Source organism: Palaemon carinicauda, chromosome 21 (assembly GCF_036898095.1).
Source record: "Palaemon carinicauda isolate YSFRI2023 chromosome 21, ASM3689809v2, whole genome shotgun sequence".
NCBI lineage: Eukaryota > Metazoa > Arthropoda > Malacostraca > Decapoda > Palaemonidae > Palaemon > Palaemon carinicauda.
Genome location: NC_090745.1, coordinates 26,729,409 through 26,756,973, shown reverse-complemented (window position 1 = coordinate 26,756,973; position 27,565 = coordinate 26,729,409). Strand labels below are relative to the sequence as shown.

At 39.6% G+C, this 27,565-nt stretch overlaps 1 protein-coding gene across 3 annotated transcripts in view; it reads left to right on the top strand.

The window, feature by feature from the left end:
- LOC137615227 (cortactin-binding protein 2-like) overlaps positions 1-27,565 on the top strand; it is a 183,595-nt gene that overhangs the window by 25,551 nt on the left and 130,479 nt on the right. For all 3 annotated transcript variants that reach the window (XM_068344908.1, XM_068344909.1, XM_068344907.1), the window contains exons 2-4: positions 3,987-4,088; positions 4,548-4,775; positions 23,056-23,172. In XM_068344908.1, coding sequence (XP_068201009.1) covers positions 3,987-4,088; positions 4,548-4,775; positions 23,056-23,172 — 447 coding nt within the window. The remainder of the gene's footprint in view (positions 1-3,986; positions 4,089-4,547; positions 4,776-23,055; positions 23,173-27,565) is intronic.

Here is a 27,565-nt window from a genome sequence, read left to right as displayed (position 1 = left end):
AAGAATAGGCCAGACTATTCGGTGTATGTTTAGGCAAAGGAAAAATGAACTGTAACCAGTGAGAAGGAACCTATGTTGTACTGTCTGGCCAGTCAAAGGACCCAATAACTCACTAGTGGTAATATCTCAGCGGGTAGCTGATGCTACGTTGTCCGTTGGCTCGACATTCAGTGGAAGGGGAGGATTGCCTTTCCCAATATCCTCTAGCTCCTCTCTTGCCTCTTCCTTTTCTAGGTTGACTAACCGTTGGGTAGACTGCCTAGCCATAGGTCTCATGGCTGACTTCAGCAGGTTTATCACTGGTTTTTTTACTTGTTCATGGAGTGCCAGACTTCTTAAAAGAGACTGCATGGTGGAAAAGGGAGTTCTGAGGGTTCTTCCACTTTTCCACTTAGCCAACCTACTACCTACAGGAGGCTTTCTCTGCTGTTTTTGAGAAAAGTAGCTACTAGGTCAAGACCTGGGCTTTGGACTGGCTACCACTCATAATGTTCATGTAAGTGTTCACATTATTCTCTCTTGATCATTTTCTATTGTCAGTAGTTTACCGATGTGTCTGCTATTGCCCCTTTCTACCCCCTACAAGGGATTAACTTCAGCATTGAAACTTGCTTCCACATTTCTCAATTTACTGGTTGAAATATATTGGGTGAAATGTCTGGAGTACCATAGTATGACAGCTTAAGAGGGCTTTCTGACAAATGATAGTAGCAACAGGGTTAATGCAACTCTTCCTACACTGCCTGCTGGATCGACGAAGGCAATACCTTCCAAAACTTCATTCATCGATGAGGAGCCTAGTTCCACATGGCTGAAAACCAGAGATCGGTCCTTTAGTCCCTAAAGCCTTACAGATTAACAACCAGTGTTGGGTGGCCACAGGAATACAGTTTATCTACCATGGTAGCTGTTTAACAAATGGTTGTTGCGAGTATTCCTCTCCTTCAAAAATCTGCTGTCCACAGATGTTGCTGAGGAAGGATGAGCTGCCCACCTGAGTTCCATCTTGTCTAGAAGATGTGATTGATGGAAGAAACGCATCTGCTTTTCAACATGCTAGGAATACTTGCAGCACTTCTACTTTGCAAGTTTTCCAGAGTGTTTGATAGAGCACTTGATGGCAATATGGGTTGACAACACTTCCATTTGTTCCCAAAGTTACAAAGATTATACAGTATTTACTATTCTTATCATTCCTAGCTAAGCTACAACCCTACTTGGAAAAGTGGGATGCTATAAGCACAAGGGTTCCAACAGGGACAATTAGCCAAGTATGGAAAGGAAATAAGGAAATTAATAAAGTACGAGAAATAGTGAAAAAGAAAAAGTCTTAAGGTTAGTAACTACCTTTAAAATAAATCTGTACAGATATATGAACTCTGAAGAAAGACTTGTGTCAGCCTGTACAGTATAAAAACATTTTCTACAAGTTACAGCTAGAATAAAATTTCTAGAATACTGTGTAGTGTTGAGCTTTATGATTGAAAGGTTAAGACTGTTAGAATTAACTGTATATCTAGTACTATACATACAGAATGGTACAGGCAGGGCAGATCTGGATGCAAAGGATGGTCAGGATTATGAAAAATCTTATGCAACTTGGATGAAGAACTAACTGAATAATCCTATCAGAGAATAATATCTAGATCTGGAATAAAAATTTGATACACTAAGTTTTTTTTCTAACAAATTGAGATAAGAGTGAGCAGCTGAAAACCAGACAGGGAACAGTAAACAAACTACAATGAAAGAATGAAAACATTTTGTCAATAGATTCATCACTAAAAATCTTGAAAAGACAATCAATAAGCCAATGTACAATTGAAGGAAAATCAGACTGAATTTGTTTTTCAAAAGTAAGTCTGTAATCAAGAATCACACCTAGAATTTTAAAGGAGCTTTATATTGAAGACGTGACAACTGCTCGTGATTCGAACGCGAGGTCAGAATATGAAATCTATCCCAGCTCAGGAAAACCTGTCAGAGGCACTTTTTGTGAAGACAGTAACCTGTTTTTGGCAACAGACAATCTTTGCTTTAAATTAACTTTTTGAGGAGTAGCCATAAGTTCCTGAATACCTTTATCTTGAACTGGTGATAGTGGATCTTGATATTATGCTTGTTTAGAAGGATCTCTCCCCCCCCACCTCCTAGGCAAGGTGGTGATGGACAAATATTTCACCCTGGTTCTTGTAGAACCATACATAGATAACATATCCTCCAAACAAATATAGGGTCTTCATTAACCGTTTCGGCGTCAACGACCTTCAATGTCAGGATGCCAGAAAACTTCAAATCATTCATTCATTCCTTAACCGTCTCCAGTCCATGGTAACGACCAAGTCAAAACACCTGCCTTATCTTCATGTCCAGGCCGTTATGAGGTTAACAGGAGATAGTTACCACTTTCGCTCCTCTCCAGTACTAAAGCGCTTTGTCATTTCCCGGGAAAGTAAACCAGCCAGTTGGTTATAGTACTTACTCCCTTCTTCGGATGTCTCCTGTTAAAGGACAAGTGTTTTATATTGTGTTGGAAAAAATAACAAATTTTTGAAGTACAGTAATATCTGTTTTTCCTTACACTTCTCAAATCAATCACCTTGCAATTCCTAGGTTTAAGGTCAGAGGGATTACTCAGTGTGCTGACGAGGGCATGGATCTTCCTTGCCACCTGCTAGTAACTACCAACACCTTATTATAAAACTTAACATCCAAGGTCCAGCTATAATGAAAACCTACTGTACTCCCATTGATTTGAAAATTATATTTTTATTTTAACATTAGTTGTTTGGTTTTGATACAGTATATCATTTCATAGACTGGTTATGGTATACATTTCATAGACTCTGTAAGCTAGAGATTAGCTTGTTATAAGACAGACAAGAGCCGGTTTGATGTCCTCCCAGTTGATGCAAATCTTCACTTTTAATTTTTCTCCTTCGTCTTCATCCTAAAATTTTATCCGTTTCAAAATGGAATTGCTGTTTCCTATCAGCCTTTTTATGCCTGTCATCTCAGTGCTGAAAACATCCCTTGTGAAATTATTTAGGTTAAAACTTTCAGTATAAAAAAACAATCCATTATTGACCTCGCCCCGTTCTAGCAAAGGGATAGCTCAAACATGTCCTTAAACACACATTCCATAGGACTTGTGACTTCTCAGCACAGTGTAGCTACCCTGGCTATGACAAAACATTGCACGTAAGATTTAAAGGTTTAAATCATCTTAGGTTGAATGGAAGAGTGACTTGCAATTCTCTCTCTTCTCTTTTAAGGCAGAAGCTAGTTTGAGTAAATGTGGAAAGGCCCCTGATGCAGGGGAATTACATAAGTGTTAAGCATAGATCCGTGGTGCAAAGAAAATAAACTTGTCAACTGAAATCATTTTTGTATTGTCCCCTGCAATGATGTATCTGTCTACCATTACATTCTTCCCTATTGTTGTATGGGCAGTAACATTGTCTTGAATTTTTTTAAACAAATTTTTATTAAAAAAAAACCCATTCTGGCTTAGTTCCTATCACTGTTGGTATTCCTATGCTATGCAGCAGCATTTCCCAACCTGGGGTACCGCAAAGGTAATACAAGGGGTCCACGAACAAAGTTAAAGCAATGAATTAATTCAATTGGCCGAAAATGTACAGTATCCTAGGAAGGAAGTATAATTCAGTTTAGTGAAAGATTAAAAAGAGCAAATCAAACACTGATTAGAGTTTAGTGAAAGATTGAAAAAACAAATCAGACAATGGCTTGTGTATAGTACAGTAAAGGATGTTTGATGAAGCAATCATTATACAGAAGTGCAATGTGTATGTGCAAGCTAGTAACCCAAAAAAACTTAAAATACAGGTTCAAGAAAAAATATGAGTTGTGTATTTTTAGATATATCGGTATTTAGATATACAGTACATTACTAATTGTTATCTCAGCAATTACACCTCTTTCTGTTAAAATGATTGATTTATGAGACTCATTTTGTTTTTCAGCTGAACCCCAAGTTGGAGTTGAGCCGCACCGATCTCCTGAAATTGCTGTCTTATATGGAGGCTGAGCTTCAGTCTCGGGATGTTGTCATAGCAACACTCAAGGTAAGCTATGGATATATTTATTCACTCATTTCATACTTATTAGTATTTTCGAAGAGAAATATTACTGTACTGTGAAATTTGACTTCTGGATGATTATTAACTGCCTCTTATTTCTTTTACACCCTTTTACAAAATTTTTAATTTCTTGAAAATAACCAAATCTTCATCAGTGGCTTCCTCTTGTGCATATACATTTTGCCTGTTCAATTTAGTATCACTAAGTTTCTAATTGATAAATTGTCCTTTAGTCAATGCTTATGGGAATCAAGTACTGAGACTCAGTGGTCTTTTAAATCTTTAATACAGTAATACTTTTTATAAGTTTTTCAATATATAGTTTTATCTTTGACATTTGTGTTTAACTTGGTTATCACAAAGTAAACATTGTGAGATTTTGTTTATTTATAGCTGCTATGCACTCTGGTCAATGCAATTTATTTAGAAAAAATTATTTTTCAGACTGAGCGCGTGAAGAACTTGCTTCAGTATGGCCGAGTAGGCCTGAGCGATCCATTTCTAGCCCTTCAGCGAGACAGCATTGGCGGATCTGTTGTTCGTGGTGGAGGAGTTAATGAAGCAGAGCTACGGGCCCTAGAAGAAACGCAGCTATCACAATTAGAACATCTGATAGCTCAGCAGCGAAAGGCACATCAGCGAATGCGTCATGTGTTGAGAGAAGCAGAAAAGGTAAATTATGTTCATTCCATCCATCTCTTTGAAGGTCTGTTCTTGATAAATTTTGTTATGACATCGCAGATGCAGATGATAAAGATATCTCAAAGCATCTAACTATTCTTATGCAGATTCTAACGATAGCCAAGAGTTAAGTGTACAGTACTGCATCAGAATTCTTTATAATAATGTAATTCACCCGTAAACTTGGTTAAATTATGTACGTAGACAATACCGTGTTTTCAGCGTCATAAGACGCCATAAGTGGTAAGACGCACCCTTAAATTAGCTAAGTAGTTTGTGGGGAAAAATAGAAATTGAGGATTTTTAAATATAAAACTTACCCGCTGGTTATATAATAGCCTAAGTCCCCGACGCCATTATATAACCAGCGGGTAAGTATATTCAAAAATTTATTTTATTATGAAAATATCATTTTACAAGCTATCTTAGCAGCAATTCCTTGTCAGCAACTCTAGTGATATATGTGTCTGACACTGAATTTTCATATTTTGGGTGTACAGTATTATGGAATGTTCAAGTTGATATTAATTAGCTATATGCGGGTCATCCCAATTTTATTATGTATTCATATAAAAAAACACAAAACCATTCATAGTTGCCACCACAAACACATTTAGTGTTTGGTGTTTCAAGTGTTGTTTACATGGGAGCAGTGTTGCCAATTGTCCTTAATGAAATTTTGGTAAAGAAGTAAAATTCCATTAATATTTCCCAAATTCTTTATGTAGCCTCTACATTTCTACACAAACTCAATTAATGATCAAAGAAGTCTAGAAATTCCTCCTTGGTGGCATATTTTGCTACTATATGCGACTCTCTGTCTAGTTACTCTTCTGCTAACTTGGTAACACTGCACTCAACTACAGAGGTGTTATTTCCAAGGTTGAATTCAGCAACTGTCTGTCGGTATTATTTCGGAACTCGGGCAACAAAATCATTATCAAAATACTGCTTTATTACAAAATATCAACAAAATATGAGAAAATAGATAAATACTGTATAATAAACAACTAATATGTCATAGCGTCTTCTGCTAGGAGACCGCTAGTTGGAATGTTTCCTTGTAGAAGGGGACTGGTTAGTCATCAGCTGATTACCAAATCAAACAAATAACTTGCTACTGTACTTTATTAAACCAAGTGCAATTTAAAAATACTTTTTTTTTAAATATTTAACTTAGCCGGTGGATATATATATAGCTAACGTCTCTGACGGTCGGCTGCCGATTCAAAACTCGCGGGCGATCGAGGGGTTGGGTTGCTGGGTGTACACTAGCGCCACCACTCGGCAGGATACCATCACTATTCCAAAGTTCTCCAGTTCTTCTCTGCCGAGTTAGGTGTCAACATTGGTTCCTTGCTCGCGCTAACCTCTGGATCAATGGGATGAATATTTTTAGAAAATATTTTAAGTGAATTTTTGTCTTTTTAAAAAAAATTTTCTTTGAATAGTCTTCGATCTGTTTTCAAACATGAACTAGCGTTAAGTTTATGTATGCTACGCAGTTTGCACTCTATCGTTACGATAGAGAGAGAGAATTACAAATTCTTAGCCGTTTTAGTATTTTTTTTCTTTAGTCAAATAACTTTTTTATTGACGGAGAGTGAGTGAGCCAGTACTCTAGTAACAAGAGAGACAGAAAGAGAACGATCCAAATCTTTTTTCTCGTCCCAAGTCACTATACAGGGAGATAGAGAGTGAGAAACGTTGTTCTTCTTGATTCAGATATTTATTCTCGTGCCAAGTCACTGTATAGGGAGAGAAAACGTAGTTCTACAGCTCCCTCTTGTTCTAAATTCGTGCTCTCTCGGTTTTCTAAGAGAGTTTTACATTTTCTGGGAGAATAGTTGAAGACTATAAGAAGTCTCAGCAAGTCAATATTTGCCTTCCCTCCAGTCGGATTGAAGAACTTCTGGCAGGCCTAGGAAGGAACAGGAGCAGACCAATGGTCTGTCCTCTTGTTGAAGGAAGGGTACATTATACCTTTTGTAAAGAAACCCCCTGTTGTCCAAAAGCCGATAGATCTCTCTCTTAGATACCGAGAGAAAGCAAGAAGACAAGCTTTGCACATACAGGTGTCTCTCTTGTTAGAGAAGGGAATTGTGGTGAAGTTTTCTAAACTTTCAGTCTCTAGGCTTTTACAACCTCCTCTGCTAGTTCCAAAGAACTCAGGAGGTTGGAGACCAGTGCTGGACGTGAGCGCGCTCAATGTTTTTATCCTGAAAACGAAGTTCACTTTGGAAAATTCCAAGTCTATGCTTGCAGCAGTAATGGAAAGCAATTGGATGGCCTCACTCAATCTCCAGGACGCTTACTTCCTTATCCCTATCCATCCGACCTTCCCAGTATGGGAAGGAAGTGTTCCATTTCGAGCTCTGTGCTTCGGTCTCAGCACTGCTCCTCTTGTGTTCATGAAGCTCATGCGGAACGTGGCGAGCCTCCTGTACTCGACAGGTGTCAGAGCCTTTTACTTAGACGATTGGCTACTCAGGGCGTCATCCTTCATTCGCTGTCTGAAGGACCTCAGATGGACCTTGACCCTAGCAAAGGACTTAAGTCTCCTAGTAACAAGGAGAAGTCTCAACTGACCCCATCTCAAACAATTCTCTATTTGAGAATGGAGATACGGAGTCTAGTTTTTCTGGCTTTTACATCTTCATCAATACTCGAGCAAGCTTTTTTAAAGATTCATCTTTATCGAAAAAGGAGCAGTTACTCTGTAAGGATGTCGATGAGTCCACTGGGAACACTCTCGTCTCTAGAGCAGTGTGTCTCCCTAGGAAGACTCAATCTTCGCCCTCTCCATTTTCACCTCAACCACCATTGGGACAGGGAGAAGGGCTTAAAAGAAGTGTCCATTCCACTTCCAGAAACGATCATGACTTGCCTGATATGGTGGAATGTCAATCTCAGACTTCAGGAAGGCCTCTCTCTTGCCCACAAGAACACAGACTATGTGTTGAGGAAGGCCTCTCTCTTGCCCACAAGAACACAGACTATGTGTTGGGAGCAACACTAGACACTGTAGAGTGCTCGGGCCTTTGGACCAAAGACCACGTAAAGCTTCATATCAACCAGGAGGAGATTCTAGCGTTACTTTGGCCCTGCAAAGTTTCAAAGACTGAGTCGAAACAAAGTGGTGCAGGTGAACGCAAACAACACCACAGCGTTAGACTGCATCGCTAAGCAAGGCGGGACCCACTCGCAGTCCCTTTACTTAACTGCAAAGGTTTTCCTAGTTTGAACGAAGGAAAGAAACATCACCTTACTTACAAGGTTTATTCAGGGAGAAAGGAACGTGATGGCAAACTGCCTAAGCAGAAGAAGCTAAGTCATTCCCACGGAATGGACTCTTCATCAGGAGGTGTACGAGAAACTATGGCGGATATGGGAACGTCCGTCCATAGAACTGTTCGCAACCTCAATAACGAAGGGGTTTCTTCCTTACTGCTCTCCAGTTCCAGATCCAGAGGCAGTCCACGTCGATTCGTTCTTACTGGACTGGTCTCACCTGGAGGTGTATGCGTTTCCCCCATTCAAGATCATTTACAAAGTCCTACAGAAGTTTGCCTCTCACATAAGGGACCAAGTTGATGTTGGTTGCTCCCCTCTGACTATCAAGAGATTGGTTCACAGAGGTACATCAGTGAATGGTGGACTTTCCAGGAAGCCTGCCAAGGCGGTTGGATCTTCTCAATGAAGAGGTTCCATCAAAGCCTCCACACGCTTCATCTAACTGCCTTCAGACTATCAAAGAGCTCGAGAGTTTTTCGAAGGAGGCAGCTAGAGCAATTACCAGAGCAAGGAGATCCTTTACCATCAGGTTCTACCAGTCTATATGAGAGGTATTTCGAGATTATATTTCGAGATTGGTGCAAATCCACCTCCTTTTCTTCGTCCTATACCTCTATCGCTCAATTCGCTGACTTCCTGCTACACCTTAGGAATGTACGTAACTTTTCTGCCTCTACCATTAAAGGTTACAGGAGCATGTTAGCTGCAGTGTTCAGACACAGGAACCTAGACCTCTCGAGCAGTAAAGTCCTTCAAGACCTTCTCAAGTCTTTTGAGACTTCCAAGAAGCAGGGGGGTAATGACGCCAGCTTGGAACCTTGACGTGTCCTTAAATTTCTGATGTCTGAGAAATTTAGAACCTTTGCACTTTACTCCTTTTAAAGATCTTACTCTGAAGACACTTTTCTTAGTGAGTCTTGCTGCTGCAAAAAGAGTTAGTGAGGTTCATGCCTTCAGTAAGAACGTCAGCTTCTGTACTGGTAAGGCAGTATGCTCTTCGCAACTAGGTTTCTTAGCCAAGAATGAGCGTCCTTCCCATCCATGGCGTAAATCTTTTGAGATCCCCAACCTGTCAGATGTGGTTGGTAACAAAATAGAGTGAATCCTATGACCTGTGAGAACACTTAAATTTTACATTGACAGAACCAAAAATTTCGTAGTGAATCTGAGTCTCTATGGTGTTCAGTCAAGGAGCCCTCCTTACCGATGTCTAAGAATGCCTTACCATTTTTTTTTGAGGCTCTTAATTAGAGAGGCTCACGCTCACTGCAGTGAGACTGACCTTCGATTATTGAAAGTAAAGACTCGTGTAGTTAGAGCTGTGGCAGCGTCAATGGCTTTTAAGCAAAATCGTTCCTTACGAAGCATTATGGACGGAACCTACTGAAAGAGTAAATCTGTGTACGCTTCACATTATTTAAAGAATGTCCAGACTCTTTACGAGTACTGCTACACTTTGGGACCATTCGTAGCAGCGAATGCAGTAGTGGGTGTAGGTTCAAACACTACATTCCCCTTATCCTAATAACCTTTTTTTTTTTTTTTCTTCTCTTGAAACTATTATCTTTTTGGTTGTATGTGGAGACTGGGACAGTCTTCCGCAATCATTTGATTTTAGTGGGTGGTTAAGTTTGTTTCTTGAGAGCGCCCAGATCAAGGGTATTGGTGGAGGTTCTGTCATAGGGGTGTTCACCCCAGATATGACAGCTCCTAGAGGTCTTTCAGCCCCCAGAGTGGATCGCTGGGCTTCATAAGGATAGCGGACTAATGAGGCAAAGTATCATAAAAGTCAGCTTCCTTATCAGGTACTATCCTTAAGTTTGTTTTATATCAAAACTCTTGAGCTGTATTCCTACAATGTTTAATGCTGGTCTCTTACCGTCCACCAAGGGTGTGAATCAGCTATATATATATCCACCGGCTAAGTTAAATATTTAAAATTGATATTTTCATATTAAAATAAATTTTTGAATATACTTGCCCGGTGGATATATATAATTTAACGCCCTCCCTTCCGCCCCTCTAGAGACCCTACGGGCAGAGAAGAAATGGAGAACTTTGGAATAGTGATGGTATCCTGCCAAGTGGTGGCGCTAGTGTACACCCAGCAACCCAACCCCTCAATCGCCCGCGAGTTTTGAATCGGCTGCCGACCGTCTGAGACGTCAAAAACTCGCGAGCGATCGCTATGAAGGTTGCGGGTGTGCCCACCAGCGCCAACTATCGGCCAGATACCGCATATACATGTAAACAGACCCAATTTTTTCTCTGTCGGCCTTAACGACAAGACGTATCAATACTCGCTGTATAACCTGGAGTTTTCTCAACATATTTGGTGAAGTACTTCCTTTTGGTTTGAGCTTTCGCAGTGCAGGTGTTTTATCTTCAACTTAAATCTTGAACTCGTTTTTGGATAGATTTAATTTTTGATGACTGGATTGTTTTTTTTTGGACTTTCTTTGACTTTTAAATGGCCGACCCTTCCCTTAGTACGGAAGTGTGTTTTAGGCTTTTAGCAATTATCTTATCACGTTATAAATTAATTATAGATTTTCCTCTATATATTTTATATCTCAACCGCCTTTATTAGGCCTCTTCGATTAGCTAGAGAGAGGAGAGAGAACGTTCCGATCTTTATTCTCGTCCCAAGCGAGTAACGTTGTTCTCGAGTCAGTTAGGATAAAACGTTTTTAGTTTTTATTCTCGTCCCAAGGCACTGTACGGTGAGAGATTGAAAACGTAGTTTTGAATGAACTAGTGTTTAGTCTCCTTCCCAGCCACTGATCTTTTTATCTTAAAATATGTTTACTGTTTTTTGCTTGTATTAATGTGCTTACATTATACGACTGATTTCGCAATTATAACCTTTTGATGATGGTAGAATTGCGTGCTTCAGGTAGAAATCAGTTTTATTCATACCTAATGTGAATTGTTAAAAAATTCGATTTCAGTGAAATAAGTGCAAAACAGAAAATCATAGTGATAAAGTGATAATTGCGCAAAGTGTTATCAGTGTTGCGACCGAGGGTTCGTCTGTTCGTGCCTGTCGTTCGCCTAGTCCGAGACCTCTTGCAAGCTCCCAAGCCCAGGGGAGAAGTAATGTCGTACGACTTATGGGTTCGAGAGGACTTGATCAGCGAACAGACGTTCCCTCTATGGTTTCAGGCGTGTCTCATCAACACCGCCCCTACCATAAGACGAGCGAGACGATTTTCTCCTCGTCATCCGAAGGCTTTTCGCATAAGAAACCGTGGAACAAGGTTTCGAGGCCCTTTAAGCGAAAGTCAGTCCTTTCAGGACAGGTCCAGCGTCCTGGTTTTTAACTATTAGGACAGCTCTGACCCTATGCAGTCATCGGAAAACTGCTCGCCGCCTAAACAAAAGCGTAACACAGGCTCCGAGAGTCTTTTTGTAGGCAAGGTTTTGCAGTCACAGACGTTACCCTCGTCTCTTACCGCAACCATTCCCGTTGATCCTAAATGGTTTGTACGGCAAGACATGCAGAATAAGTTTGCCTCTCTTATGGAGGACTATTCTGCTGAGCAGGTTCACGATGATCCTCGCCGCTTAGCTGATCGAGATCCTGGCCGTCAGCCGCCCAAACGAACCTTTGCTCGTCCTGTTGACGTTGACGTTACAAAGTCACGTCAGTCACGTTTTGTAGAGCCTCACTCGATGCAGTCCAGTGTTGACTTTCAGCCGCTTGTGGACGTTCAGCCGCTGCCGCATGCTCTTGTTGACGTTCAGGACGTTCGCCAACCAGCGAAGTTGACTTGTTTTGACGTTGAGCGTCAAGCACCGCAGTCAAGAGTTGTTTTGACTGCTCAGTCTAGGCAGTCAAGGCAGTCTCGAGTTGACGTCGAGCGTCCTCCCGCACCTGTTGGTTGTTGCTGGTCAGTCCTTTAAGCAGTTACTTGACATAGCGTCCTTGACTGCTACTGTTGCTCCTTTGCGTGTGGACTCTGCTTGTCAAGCATTGCCACCACGGCAGGTCTCTCCCTTGCTTGAGACTCGGCTATTGTCGGACAAGGTTCCTTCAGATGAGGAAGTTGCTGTTCCCCCTCCTACTGATATTCCCTTGAGGACTCTGTCAGACGGAGAGGAGCCTAAAGCTGCTCAGACCTCTATGGACTTTAAATAAATCATGCTGATTTTTAAGGATCTTTGTCCGGATCTTTTTGTAACTGCTGCTCCTCGTTCGCCTAAACGTCAGAGTTTACACTAAGCCTAGCTACTTCGAAGCCGTTGTTTTCTAAGCTAGTGCTCTCTCGCTCTTCTAAGAGAGCTTTACGTTTGCTAGGCGACTGGTTTATCACCAGGAGGAGTTTGGGGGAGACAGCCTTTGCTTTCCCTACTTTTAAGCTGGCTTATAGAGCGAGAGTCTGATATGACACGGGAGAAGTTCTCGGCTTGGGAGTTCCTGCCTCTGCCCAGATAGACTTCTCAAACCTCATAGACTCTCCCTGGCGCCTGGCCATGAGACGCTCCAAGATTTTATGGTCGACTTCAGAGCTAGACCATCTCCTGTTAGGAGTTTTTTTTCGAGCGTTTGAAGTTTTGCTGTACAATTATGTCATGCATAAACAAGGCTTTCAGGGATGGCTCCAATGATCTGACAGCCACGTTCTCTGCAGGAACAAGTCCCTCAGGGATGGCTCCAATGATCTGGCAGCCACGTTCACTGCAGGAGTACGTAAGAGGCAAGTGCGCTCAATGTGTTCATTGTCAAGACAAACTTCACGATGAAGTCTACCAGGCTGTCTTGACAGCATTAATGGAAGGTGACTGGATGGTCTCTCTCGACCTTCAGGAGGCATACTTCCACATTCCTATACACCCGGATTCCCAACCGTTTCTGAGGTTTGTTTACAGGAATGTGGGGTACCAGTTTCGAGCCCTGTGCTTTGGCCTCAGTCCTGCTCCTCTCGTGTTTACGAGGCTCATGAGGAATGTGGCAAAATCCCTCCATCTATCGGGGATCCGAGCCTCCCTGTACTTGGACGACTGGCCTCTCAGAGCATCGTCCAGTCTTCGCTGTCTGCAGGATCTACATTGGACGTTGAGTCTGGCCAGGGAGTTGGGACTTTTGGTCAACCTAAAAGTCCCAACTGATCCCATCCCAGATTATTCTATATTTGGGGATGGAGATTCGCAGTCCAGTTTTTTCGCGCTTTTCCGTCTGCCACCGAATAGAACAAGCCCTGCTCGAAGTCCAACTAATGCTGAAAAGAAAACTTTTGTTCAGTCAGGAGTTGGAACAGTCTCGTAGGGACTCTCTCATCCCTGGAGCAGTTTGTCTCACTAGGGAGACTACACCTTCTGCCTCTCCGGTTCCATCTAGCCTCTCACTGGAACTAGGACAAGACGTTAGAGACGGTATCATTCCCAGTCTCCGAACCAGTAAAGGCATGCCTAAAATGGTGGGACAGCAATTTCAGTCTGAGAGAGGGACTATCCCTAGCAGTCGAGAACCCAAACCACGTGTTGATCTCAGACGCGTCGGGTTTGTGTTGGGTGCGACCCTGGACGGTCGGGAATGCGCTGGTCTGTGGACCTCAAGTCAGAAGAGCATGTACATCAACGGCAAGGAGCTATTAGCAGTCCACTTGGCCTTGATGATATTCGAAAGCTTCTTCGAAACTAAGTGGTAGAGGTCAACTCAGACAACACCACAGCTTTGGCGTATATCTCCAAGCAAGGAGGCACACACTCCTTCACGCTGCTCGAGATCGCAAGGGACCTTCTCTTATGGTCAAGAAATCGAGGCATCTCCCTGTTGACGAGATTCATCCAGGGGGACTTGAACGTCTTGGCAGACTGTCTCAGTCGGAGGGGTCAGGTGATACCCACGGAATGGACCCTCCACAAGGACGTGGGCAAGAGTCTTTGGGCTACTTGGGGTCAACCCACCATAGACCTCTTTGCCTCCTCGTTGACCAAAAGGTTACCAATCTATTGCTCTCCAGTCCTAGATACAGAAGCAATCCACATAGACGCGTTTCTACTGGATTGTTCTCTTCTGGACTTATATGCATTCCCACCATTCAAGATAGTCAACAAGGTACTGCAGAAGTTCGCCTCTCACGAAGGTACAAGGTTGACGTTGGTTGCTACCCTCTGGCCCGCGAGAGAGTGGTTCACCGAGGTACTTCAATGGCTGGTAGACTTTCCAAGAAGTCTTCCTCTAAGGGTAGATCTGTTACGTCAGCCCCACGTAAAGAATGTCCATCAAAGCCTCCCCGCTCTTCGTCTGACTTCCTTCAGACTATCGAAAGACTCTCAAGAGCTCGAGGCTTTTCGAAGGAGGCAGCCAGTGCGATTGCAAGAGCGAGGAGAGCTTCTACCATTAGAGTATACCAGTCTAAGTGGGAAGTCTTTCGAGACTGGTGCAAGTCAGCATCTGTGTCCTCGTCCAGTACCTCTGTACAGACTAATAAGGCAGAGTAATCGTCTAAGTCAACTTCCTTACCAGGTACCTTTATATATTTGGGTTTTGTTATGATATAACTGTCAAAAACTCTAAGCATATACGCTGTAAACTTAATTAACTCTGGTCTCTACCCACCACCATGGGTGTGAATCAGCTATTATATATTCACCGGCTAAGTTAAATATTTAAAAATGATATTTTAATTATAAAATAAATTTTTGAATATACTTACCCGGTGAATATATAAATTAAAGGCCCCCCCCTTCCTCTCCGATAGAGACCCAGCGGGATGAGAAAAATTGGGTCTGTTTACATGTATATGCGGTATCTGGCTGATAGTTGGCGCTGGTGGGCACACCCGCAACCTTCATAGCGATTGCTCGCGAGTTTTTGTGTGTGTTTTCTGTCGAGCCGCTGGAGCAGCAGCTATTATATATTCACCGGGTAAGTATATTCAAAAATTTATTTTATAATTAAAATATCATTTTAATATGAAAATATCATTTTTAGTACATATGAATGATAATTGTAGGTTTATATTTTATGTCAGGTGAGTGCAAGTGCTTGTATGTCATTAGTTGGGTGTTTGGGGTTGTCAAACTCCCCTATACAACTATTTCTTAGTGGCAAGACACGGGGTGCTTTTCAGGGTAATTTTTCAGGAAAAAACGTGCGTCTTATGTGAAATGCGGTAATCCCCATGTTATCTATTAAAGTATCGGAAGAAATATACAGTAAGCTAACTGGAAAACTTAGAAGTTTCCATTAGTAATATACAGTGTGGCTGTGCTATTAAGCATCATCATTATTGCTGCGGTATTATTATTATAAGTCAAATTGCAACCATAGTTAGAAAAGGTCTGGTTTTATTTTACTTTTACAGGGCAATGTAACCTAGGAAAAAACTACCTTTTGTTATAGAAAAATTACGATCTCTTCGAAAATGACACTCGTTCCCGTCGCAAATGAATAGTTTCAGAAATATATATATATATATATATATATATATATATATATATATATATATATATATATATATATTATATATATATATATATATATATATATATATATATATATATATATATATATATATATATATATATATATATATATATATATATATATATCTCGAACTGCAGTATGCTGACGACAATGCCACCCCAGGTCAGACGGCAGAGGACCTGCAGTCGTTAGCTGATGCATACAACTCTGCCTACGAATGTTTTGGGATGCAAGTCAACTCAGACAAAACCAAGACCCTCGTCCAACATCCACCAGGACTGATGCTCCCCAACTTCAATACCACAGTGAATGACCAACCGTTAGAACAGGTGGACCAATTCTCCTACCTAGGGAGCATCCTAACATCAGCTCCCACAAGCAAAAAGGACGTGGAGAACAGGATCAGGGCAGCCCACTCCGCCTTTGGCCGACTCAACTGCCGCGTATTTAACAACCACGCACTGACAATGACCACCAAAATAATGGTGTTCAGGGCAGTAGTCCTCTCCAAGCTCCTGTATGCATGTGAAACATGGACGCTATATAGAAACAATATTAAAATCCTAGAACGCTTCCAACAAATGAAACTGAGGCAGATCTTGAAAATCCCCTGGGAGAGCCACACCACCAACATTGAAGTCTTAGAACGTGCCTCGCTGACCAGCGTGGAGGCCACCATCATCCACCACCGCCTCCGCTGGATAGGACACGTGCATAGGATGGATCCATCTAGGCTCCCAAAGAAAATATTTTACGGAGATCTGACCCAGGGCACCAGACCACGAGGAGCCCCGAAAATGCGCTATAAAGATCAACTAAAGCGCACCCTGGCTCTAACTGACATCGATCCTTCCTCATGGGAAGAAACAGCCAGGGACAGGAAAACCTGGAGGAGTACAGTACACCATGGCACCGTGGACTTCGAGGAGAGGAGGAGACAAAATGAGGAGGCTAGGAGAAGAAGGAGAGAGCGATTAGAACAGCCCCGCCCACCACCTACCCTCCCTTGTGAACACTGTCCGCGACTCTTCCACCACAGACTAGGAATTAACAGCCACATCAGGCATAAGCACCCACCCCACAGACAGGGGGCTGATGGCTAACGACAGAACCCAATACTCGGACACGAGTGGGCGCCGACGATATATATATCTATATCCTACGATAATGGGGGACCCCCAGTGGGAACTCGGGGTTTTGGATGGGGAAAACCTACTGGGGAAACGATATATAAACGGAAAAAAGCCTTTTCTTCTCTATACATTACCTTCTTGGATGTACAGTATAATAAACGGAGGAAAAGACAAAACAGTATAACTGGATAAACTTTGGAGGCGCCGTTGCAAAGGCTATGTCTCATGAAAAAATACGGTAACCAGAGCTGCCAACGTGTGGTGTAGATCAAATGTTAGCGTAACATGCTAACATTAGCAGTGTTTTTCATTTCTTTTTCTCTTTCTACTTGCCGGTTGTAGTTGCTCCCGTTCGTTCGTACATAGCAGGTTTCGACCTTCTGCGCAAAAATCTCGCCTCCCTGCGCAGAGACTCTTCGTCCACCAATAGGATATCTTCTTTTCTAATCGTGAAATGTAACTATTCGTCTTCTCCACCTGCTCTGTTCAAGTCTATTACTTGATCACTTATGTCATACCCTCGTATACATATTACGTTTGACCCTAGTATTACTCGTTTTATTATCCGGTACCCTATAAAATCACCTCATTTTATATGCCCATCAAATGTTATTTATCATACACTCCATTTTATCTTTCTATTTTACTTTTATACATTTTGTTATTACCTTGTCACTCCCAGATTTCACATAAATACTTGCTCTGGACAAGTTTCCCATCTGGTTCATTCATGTTTACTCTCTAGACTCCGTTGCTTTTCCGTTAACCAATCACGAACCCATATGTGTGGAAAGTTTGCACAGAGGGGTTAATATTTCCCTACCCCCACCTTCCAACAAACCCTTTTCCGTGGAAACCTTTGCCCAAGTCAGGTCTTTGTTAGTTCAAGTGACGACTTTTTGCGTATTTTACGATCGAAGTTTTAGAAAATTGTAACGACTTCAGTAATCCATACTTGAAAGTATTTTGGTGAAATCCAATATTGATAATTTTCTTAAATCTCGTAATGTAATATACCAACTTTTACCGTGTTCCAAGTGCATTACTAAACTAAGGCAAAGCAGTTAAGACGCCACAGACTCACAGTACAACACCTCCGTGACCCACAAGTTACGTCGTCACGGTCATTAACGTAAGTCATTAATTTCTTTAACTTTAATGTGTTAGTTTTTACTGTATTTTGTTAGAGTGTGAAGCTCAACATTACCGCTTGCCAGTGCATACAATGTTTATGTTTTATTTTCCTGTGATCGTAAGCGTGGAACAAGAACCATTATATTTAACGTTGCTAATGTTAGCGTAAAATTACTAATGCTAGCGTGAGCAGCTCAACACTGTCGCTTGCCAGTGCATGCGAGCTTGAGATTTTATTTTCATGTGAGCGAAGCGAGCTGATGGCGGAACAAGAACCATTATATATAATGTTATCGTAACAGTGCTAACGTTATCATAACGTGAGTAAAGTGATACGGATTAACATGATACATATAACAAAGGGCATTATATTCGATTTGTGACCTGGGAATTTCTAGGTTAGGTTAGGTGGGTTTGTTAGGTTTAGTACCCTTTTTGTACTTTTTTATATATAGTGTAAAGGGTATATGGAAATATTCTTTAAAATACACATGATAATACTACCGTAGCATTGCTAACGTTAGCAATGCCACCGTAACGTTGGTAACGCTGTGTATCATTGGTAACGTAGCTAATGTTACCGTTCTTAGTACATACGTGAGTGAAGTGACACAGAATTTGAACAAGTCATTATATTTAAACTTTTTAACAATATATATAATAAAAGATTTTATATTTAAACATTTTAATAGAAAATATATGTTATCCTGTAGAAAATAACGTGAATTAACCGGTTTTCACCTTCATTTCATCCATAATAACAGCGGTTGAAATGAAGGTCAAATTCTGTCAAATCACCTTATTTACCACAGGAAAACATATATTTACTGTTCAAAATCAGAATCTGTAATACAGTAAAACTTTACCAAAGGTCTTACTAGGGAAGTAGCCCAGAGGAGTAAAGAGTAAGGTTATTAAATGTAAATTACAATATGACTGAAATATTAATGTCTGTAAATAGAGAACAGTAGTGATGGTTTTAAAAATGAAGAGCAAAGATTAAAGATTATACTTTAGGTAAAAGTTAGCCTCTTGATATGCCACTAGTTATCCTTGCTGGCCTATCACAACTGTATTTAAAGGAAGAGATGAGAGCAAATTGACAGAAAGCTGTTCTAGAATGAAAATAACTCAGGACAGTGGAGGCAGTATATGGTGTTATCCAATTGTAGAGGACAGTTGAGACAGTCTATGGTATCCAATTGTAGCAAACTTGGTGTGATGTTGAAGTGTCCTCTTTCTATAAGAGCTGTTTAACATAACTATTGTTTCTTATTATTATCATGAAGGCAAATAGATGTTAAGCAGCTATAGCAGCCTCCAACATCTGCAAGTTTATAAGGTGTAGAGTGATTAGTGTCATCAGATGTGGGAGGAAAGAGAAGAAAAGGTAAAGAATATGCCAGATTATATGTCTGGCATATGGTTAGGCATAGAAGAGGACCATGACTTGAGAAGTCTCCTCAAGGGACCCGGTCTCTGTACCAATACAACGAAAAACGCAAAATACTGAAAAAATTCACTGAGCGTATGGCAATGGAGAATGCGCATACAAAATATTTTGTCAAAATTCCTCTTTCATAGTTAGTAAAAGTAACTCAATTAGCCAAAAACATTGATCCCTACAAGAAAATGCAGTGTTTCTTCTGTTATCAAAAATTTTGATAATTATTACATTTTAATATAAAATAAATACAGTAGTAAGCAATGGCATCTGTATAGATTCCATGCGTCACAAGACAAAGTTATTATTTATTACACCCTTCAGTGGTAGCACAAACCTCAGAGAAAGTACGCATTTGACTTTGACCTCTGACATTCGCTCGCTTTTACTGCAAGAATTTTATCATGCCAAAGAGGAAAAGACAATTTCAACATCTCGTTAACATGAAGATGAAAATCGTGTCTAATAAGATTTCAGAAGTGGGTAATATTGACGATATTAGTGGAGTTAGTGATGGACAGAGAGAACCGTCTTGCCGGACCTGGAGCCTAAAGAAATAAGATATTGAGCAAAGGATCTTCATTTATGATTAAATTATGGTTAACATTATTTAAGTTTATTAATATCCAAAAAGTAACCTAAAATTCATAATAATCATGATTTATTGATATTGTCTTTGTAAAAATACAAAGAAAAACTTTGAATGCCATGTATCTTAAAACTATACTTATTGACCTTCAAATGCTATCTCTCTAAGTTTTAAAGATATAGTATTTAAATTTGGTTTATAACTTAAAAAAAAAAAATTATAAAACAATCATATAGAGCCTTTTTTTTCAAATTTTGTTTCATATTTTTCGTTAATTTTTTTCCCCCGATTTATAGGGTTAATTTTTTACCATTAATGAAAAAAATCATATAAAATGACTTAGAAAAAAATAAAAACTATTTGATTGGAGGTCTACATCAGGTCTGTATAAGGTAGTAATCCCAGGTTTTAATATTAAGTATCAAGGGAGGAGATAGAATTTGAAAAACAATCATTTTCAGGATAAATCTCCCTGGTATCGCAAAACTGGTTAGAGGCAAAAATCCTATGCAGTTTGGAGATGCTCTGTCACCCTATTAAGTGGTATGAATGTCAAGGTCCTGTCCTTAAAAAACGGCATTAGACATACTTGGTAATACTGTATATTGGCAGGTATCTGGTGCCTTGACCAATTTAATATCCAAATAAACTGGCTTGAGGGAGAACAGCATTCAATGTATTTTCATTTTATTTGATATAACAAAAGGGACCCTGAAGGCCTAGATATTTTAATATACCTCCTGGCCCAGTTCCACCGCAAAGTTTGAACCAAAATTTGTTCTTATGTTACATTTAAACTCTTGGCCTTTAATTAGGGAGATTGATTCAGTGCAGGCTGGAGACGGTCATTAAAACTTTGATAACGAGCAGTTATTCAGCTGGTGAAGGATATGGGTGAGGAGCCCTGAACCTATTCCAGCTGGAGAGCTTCACTTTTGATTGGGCAGCTGTCAAGTACGCATTTACTGCCAGCGCCTTACCAAACTTTTTCATATTTTTTTCCTGTTGCAGGAAGTGAATGCAGTGTGGATTTGGGATTATTGAAGTGAAAGAGTAAACCAGCTATAGATCCACACTTCCTGTGTGTGTCTTGTAAGGGGCATGTTTGTTCACAATCCCCCTGATACACCGATTGTAGGTTGTGGCCTTCTGTGCAATGTCAGGCACAATCCCTTAGAGGGAAAAGCAAGTAATGCCTTCTCTGGAGTCTGTCTTGGCAACAGCCAGGAAGATGGCAAAGAAATCTTTTGCTGCTTCAGTCTGCTCAAGGGGGTGTGATTCCTATCGCTGCCCCTGTGCATATGAAACTGGCTCAGTCACGGGTTGTATACATCAGGATCGAGAAGCCCTCTGACTAGTTTCAGCGGCCTTTTCAGGTTTTGGTGGTGTTTCGGGTATCCCTTGTGTTCGTTGCACCCCTTCAGAAGCAATAAGCTCTTCGTCTGTTATCGTGCAGACTGCTGACAACAAGTTTGCCCTTGGGAAGTGTTTGGCCTTCCTATGTCTTTCAAGTAAGCTTTCCATGACTTTGTTGAGGGTGCTTGTAGCTGAGACTTCACGCCCTGTTCCCCCAGTGCCAGTATCCCAAGTGATCCTTGTGGTGCTAGTGGTGAAAGGCGTAGTGGTGGTGGCCCCAGTGTCAGTGACCCCATTCCCCCCTCCCCCCCAGCCCAAAAGAAATGTGAAGGGCCGTAAAGTGACTCCAGTGTTGGCGGAAATAGGGCCAGCAGCGGGAGGTGTTGGCCCTGATATTAGGCTTAAGAAGGCCTCCAAGTCCAAATTGGATGTTGCCTCTCCCACCTCTTCCCCTGTGCCCTACACCCCAACCCTTGTGCTTAGGGGATGGTACGGAGCTTCTCCCTCTGTCTGTGTCTCTGGCCCTGCTCTTTTGGGGGTTGTGGGCCCCTGTGAGTGTGCCTTCCCTCTCCCTCTTGACAGTGTGTCCCTGTGTTGGGGCTCCTGTTAGAGCTACCCGTGTGGTTTCTCTCCCGTGGAGAGTGTCATCGCTGGTCGCTCAGACCTCGTCCCTTCTGCTTGTAGAGCCTGCAGCTTGGAAAAAGCATGTGCACTGTTCTTCCTTCCACTCTGATTCTGACGCTTTTTCTTCTAAGAAGAGGAAGAGTTCTAGGATGACAAAGATCTGTTTTCTTTCCCTCCCTTTTGGGGGTGAAACAGTCACTCTGTTATTTGCTGGATCAGATGTTACATGCATGTAAGCCATATGATAGATCTACTTTCCTTAACAAATAATTTTTGTTTAGAAGTATTGCTCTCCATTCTTCCAGACAAGGAGGAGAAGGATGGCCAAATGTATGCAAATCCATTTCTCATAATGACCATACATCCTAACTTCATATACTTGAGATGAATGTATGTTTTTTCTTGGGACTGGTAATGATCTTGCCTAATACTTGCCACATATTTATGGCCAGGTCATTAGAAGGCTGACAGGATTCAGCAGTTTTGCCCCTGTAGCAGATTAAACTGCCTTGACATTTCCAGGGAATGTAAACCAGCTTTTTGGTTATAGGGACTTCCTCCCTCCTAACTATAATCTTCCCATTAAAGGTCAAGGGTTTGTATTCGTATAGGAACAAATTTCAAATTTTCAAAGTAATTTACATTTTCCTCAGTTATACAAACTTGAGTTCTTCAAGTTACACGTCCTGCCTAAACCACCAATCAAGTTCTAGGCTAGAGGTGAAAGTGGAGCTCTGTGGCATGTCATATGGGTGATGCTTCATTACCATCCACCAATAACTATTACCACCTTGTTAAAAGTTGTAACAGCTGTATCCATCTTTGCTGAAAACACACTCCTATTAAAGGACTCAAGTTTCTATGGCTGGAAAAAATACTTCAGAATTTTGTGATTATTTTTTTTTTCACTTTTTTTTTTTACTATATGATTTTTTTTACAATATATGTGATATACATCAGTGGAAAGAAAATTTAGTCAGGTATACAATGATAAATGTAAAGGTGTTGGCCCCAATATCAGGTATAAGAAGGCCTTTAAGGCCAAACTGCATGTTGCCTCAGTGTCCCACCTTTTCCAATGTCCCCTTCACCTCAACCCTTGTGCTTGTGGTGTCCGGGGCCAGTGTTAGGTGCTCCCTCTGTTTGTGTCTGTGTCTATATCTTGTATAGAGTTTGTGCTAAGATTTAATGTTTCTTTCAGTTATTTTGTTAACATTATTGAGAGTTTATGTATGAAGTATCTAATAATTTATTTGTTTTAGCGGCACTCAAGAGTGGTTGCAGAATTAGAAGAAGAAAGAAGAAAGCATGAACACGACACAGCTCAGGGTGATGATGTTACTTATGCCTTGGAAAAAGATCGAACCCGTTTAAAGCAGGTGAGTTTCTGTTTCAGTGTTGCATGTTTGTTTATGTGCTTCTTATTTATTTTTAAAAAATTTTGATACCTCAGAAATTCAATATTGCTGAGAAAAATTACCAATGTACAGTACATAGTTTTATTTTCTCTTAACCTAGTTGTGCAAGGTTGCCTGGCTTTGAGTGTTTGTACTCCATGCGATTGATGACAGTGGAGATTGAATGAATTATAGATGATATAGTTCAGTATATTCAGACTTATAATATGCAAATACATTTGGATGCATAACCATCTTTATTTTATGTGTTGAAAGTAATAGCATTGATTTTCACCTCACCCATACACATGTTTTTCACATTACACCAGTTTTTGCACTTTGCAGATCAAAGGTACTAGACCTTATGTGTTGACTGTTCGGTGAGTAAGCACTTTCATTCTCGGCAAGAATAGAAGAGTGTAAGAGGATTTGAATGACGTGGGGATTGTCCGAATTATTCTCTAGGGGCAGGGTGGGTATAAGTAGAGAGGGAGGGAGGGATTAGTATATCAGGTGTTTATGATTAGGGTTTATTGTGCACAACTGTAATTGGTATAATTTACTGTGTAATTCTTTCACCGCTAAGGAGCAATATAAACAATTTCAAAGGAAGGAAAGTCACATTTCGTTTAATGGTAATGGTAATGAAATACAGGTCACATTTTAAAGGAAAACACAGTATAGTTTTTTCGCAGAGATAAGTTCTTTTAACATTGCATGGTTAAAAAATATACATTTTATCTTAATCCCTTAGACAAAGTTAACCAAACAAAGGCAATTATTATATCCAGTAAATGGCTGATGCATCTTTATTTGCCTGCAATACTTTACAAGTTTTGCCATGATATTTATGTATGTTATTAGTGTATTTTATGAACTGCTAGTAACTTAAATATGTGTTTGTTCCCTGGCTTTGTCAAAGATATTGAATAGAATATAATTTTTCTAATGCGGTAATAAACCTTCTTCCTTTTAATATAGATCCCTTTGTAGAACACCTGCTAATAAGGTATTTTATATGGAAGGAATGAGGGTTGTATAACTTAGAAAAGGCAAAATTCCAACACTAAAAATTTCTGATGAAAAAAAAATTGGAATTTTATTAATGTATTGTGGTAGTTTTCTCATGCAAAAACTAGAATTGTTTACATTACATTTTTTTTGTGGAATCGCCACTATTTTTAATAACCAATATTAACTATAAATTTCTGTTCCCTATGTAGAGGGAGAGTGCCCCATTTTCATCGCTAATTTTATATCAATTTCGATTTGTTGTATCACTGTGCATCTTTTTAATTGTAAAATGTTTAAGTACAATGATATATGAAAGACTATTTCGTCATCGTAAACGTTTTTATGTCCGCTTTTCTCATTATGAGGATAGGTGTTAATGGAGTTCTCTCCACAATTCTCTATACTCTGCTCTAACTGCCTGACCCGTCATCAGTTACTGTATAGGTCTTTATGTATTTCTCTTTTCATGATTTCTTTTGAGGTTTTACTAATGGAACATTTTTATGTACCATTTCTGTTGTCTGGCAATCTCCATATAGTCCATTGTGCAGATCTCTTTATTGATTCTTTATCAACATCCAATTCATGGCTCAGTGTGTCTTCAAGACTAGTTCATCTATCACAATATGGTTCTCAAATTCTCTGTCTTTCCCATTTGTTATATAATTGTTATGGTGGCCTATTGGAAACATCCCTACCTGGCTTTCTCATGGACTGGGGTTTGAATCCCACTCAAGCTTGATAGTTTCTTGTAGTGTCTGCAACTTCCTCACCGTTCTTGTGAGCTAAGGATTGCAGGTTTGGGGGAGCCTATAGATCTCAGCAGCCATTGCCTTGGCCTCCTTGGGTCCTAACTTGGGTGGAGAGGGGCTTGGGCACTGAACATCTGTATATATGGTCAGTCTCTAGGGGATTGTCCTTATCCCTTGCATCTGCCATTCATGAGTAGCCATTAAATGAAAGCCTTCCCTAAAACTATGATGAAACAAAACAGTGATGTTCACATACTCCTAAAGGATAATCACTATTGACATAGGCTGGGTTAACCTTCAATAGCTTAATAATTCCTAATGAATGTTTTGCTCTTTCTCCAAGGAATTCTGATTGTACTCTATGGATTCCTTTCTTGTATTCAGAAGCCTTATGCAGCACTGCAAACATTGTTGTATTCACAAATATTTAACAAATCTCAATATTGGAAATTTTCTTAAAATTTTATAATTCATACGCAGTATAGAAATTTAAAGATCAAGGGAAAATATTTTAGTTTTCTATTCAGCTTTGTGTTGATGGTTGTTGAAAACATATCTTTAGAGGGAGAGAAATAGGATATAGTGAGATTAGCATTGGCAATAGCTTATGATCTTGTGTGATATCAAAGTAGTTTTGCACTATATATATATATACTGTTTTTGAGATTTTGAAGTACACATAATATTTGTTTGTTTGTGTATGGATGTAGAATTAGAAGTTATCTGGTACCATAAGTATGTATAGTAGTAAGTGTGGAAAGGCTGTACTTTTATTGTGTTCTTGCTCACTGGGTAAAGTACTATTTATATTGTAATTTACCATATTTGTCCAGATTGCAGACCAGCTAATATTCTTAATCCAGTTTAAAATTGGAAATTGTGTTGCGATTATAGATTTTCTCTATGAGAGAGACTTGAAAAGGTTAGGGAATTATTTGTAGTACTGAAGGTAGTACAACAATTAACTGTTGACCATTTCATTTCGTTGTAAATGAATGAAAGTAATTTATAATTGGAATAAAATATTTTACATCATTGGCACTGATATATACTAAGAGTATAGTTATGGTTCAGATGTTTGTTTTATTGTCTGGGCATGATTAGTTTGGGTACCTTTCTTTCATGATTGGGAGAGTAGGGTGTGTTTGGGAACAATTTTACAGAAATAATGCTTTTCAAATTGGCTTGCTTATGAAAAATGGGTATTCTAAAAAAAACTGGTTCTATATAGAAGCATAATTTATTGATTTAAATTAACTATATATAGGGGAATGGCGTTAGGTCATGTCTATGTATGCGGATAGTTAGTAAAATGCATTGCACTAATTTATGCAATGTATCATAAAAAAGCACAGGCCATCTTCATGTGTCTTGATATTTGCTCTTCATGGGAGGAATACTGCATATTTACTTCCAGTACAGATATTGTAATATTTCTTTTCTCATCTATGCTGTTGCTGCGCTTACTTCTCAAAACCAGGTTTATTCTTGTTATAGGTTTCTCTCAATTATAACAAACTTTTCCCTCTATCCTCATCTTGAGGATTTTATGAATTAATTTTATTTTTTATTTTTTTAGAAATCTTTTGACAGTTATTGGTTAGTAGATCAAGTATTTGTGGTTGAGGGGTATGAATAGTAGATATTTGTGCTTCTGAGTTCAAAATGAAAAGTCATTAAATTTTAATGCTGTAGTAACCTTAACAGAGAATGTATTGATGCTGAGGGTATCCTCATATCCTCAAGTTTACATTTGTTCTATGATATCGGTTGTATCTTGGATGTCATGTAGCTTTGAAACGTGTGCGTGCGTTGAAGTAATAATTTTGCGAGAATTTGTATGAATTAATATTCTGTAGCTTTGAAGCTTCAAATGATATTAAGAATATCTATAAATTTAAAGCCAAAGTAGCAAGAATATTATTCCATGCTTGATATTAAAACAAACCATAATAGTACTTCAATCAATTCATTTCTATGATGCTATTTTGTTGTAGAGTGGATATCTTTGTAGTAGATATAATGTTTTATTATATGGTGATGTGTTTGTATGCATATAAAGAAAGACAATGAATGTTACTTGGAGAGAAGTACAGCAAACATTTATTTATGATACCATACCATCCCGATTAGAAGAGAAGGTCATTATCTTCTTTAGGGTATCTACGAAAATCATGTTGTGGAAGTTTATGGAATATGGCACTATAATCATTCCCTCAAATTCTTGAAGAAAAACTCAATAAATAAATACCCTGATCAAAAAACGGTTTCCGTAATGGACTGGATGCGCTTGCGTAAATATGAAAAAAAGGACATTTTGGGGAGATATTTCAGAGATGTTTAGGTAAATCATTGTGTAGATTTATTCCTTTGCTAGGTTACTAACTATACAATTTAGAGAATATGGATTAATTTGAATTATTTTCAAACTTACCATATATAGGCTGTAAGACAAGGTATGAATGTAAAGCACAGGTACTATGTAAGACATACAAACTTGTCACACAGTGTGGATACATATTTGAATCTTGTGCAAAGTGTGAATAAGAGTTGAGCTGATTTTATGGTAATTGATAAACTGCCTACACTATTCATTTGGTTATCACTGC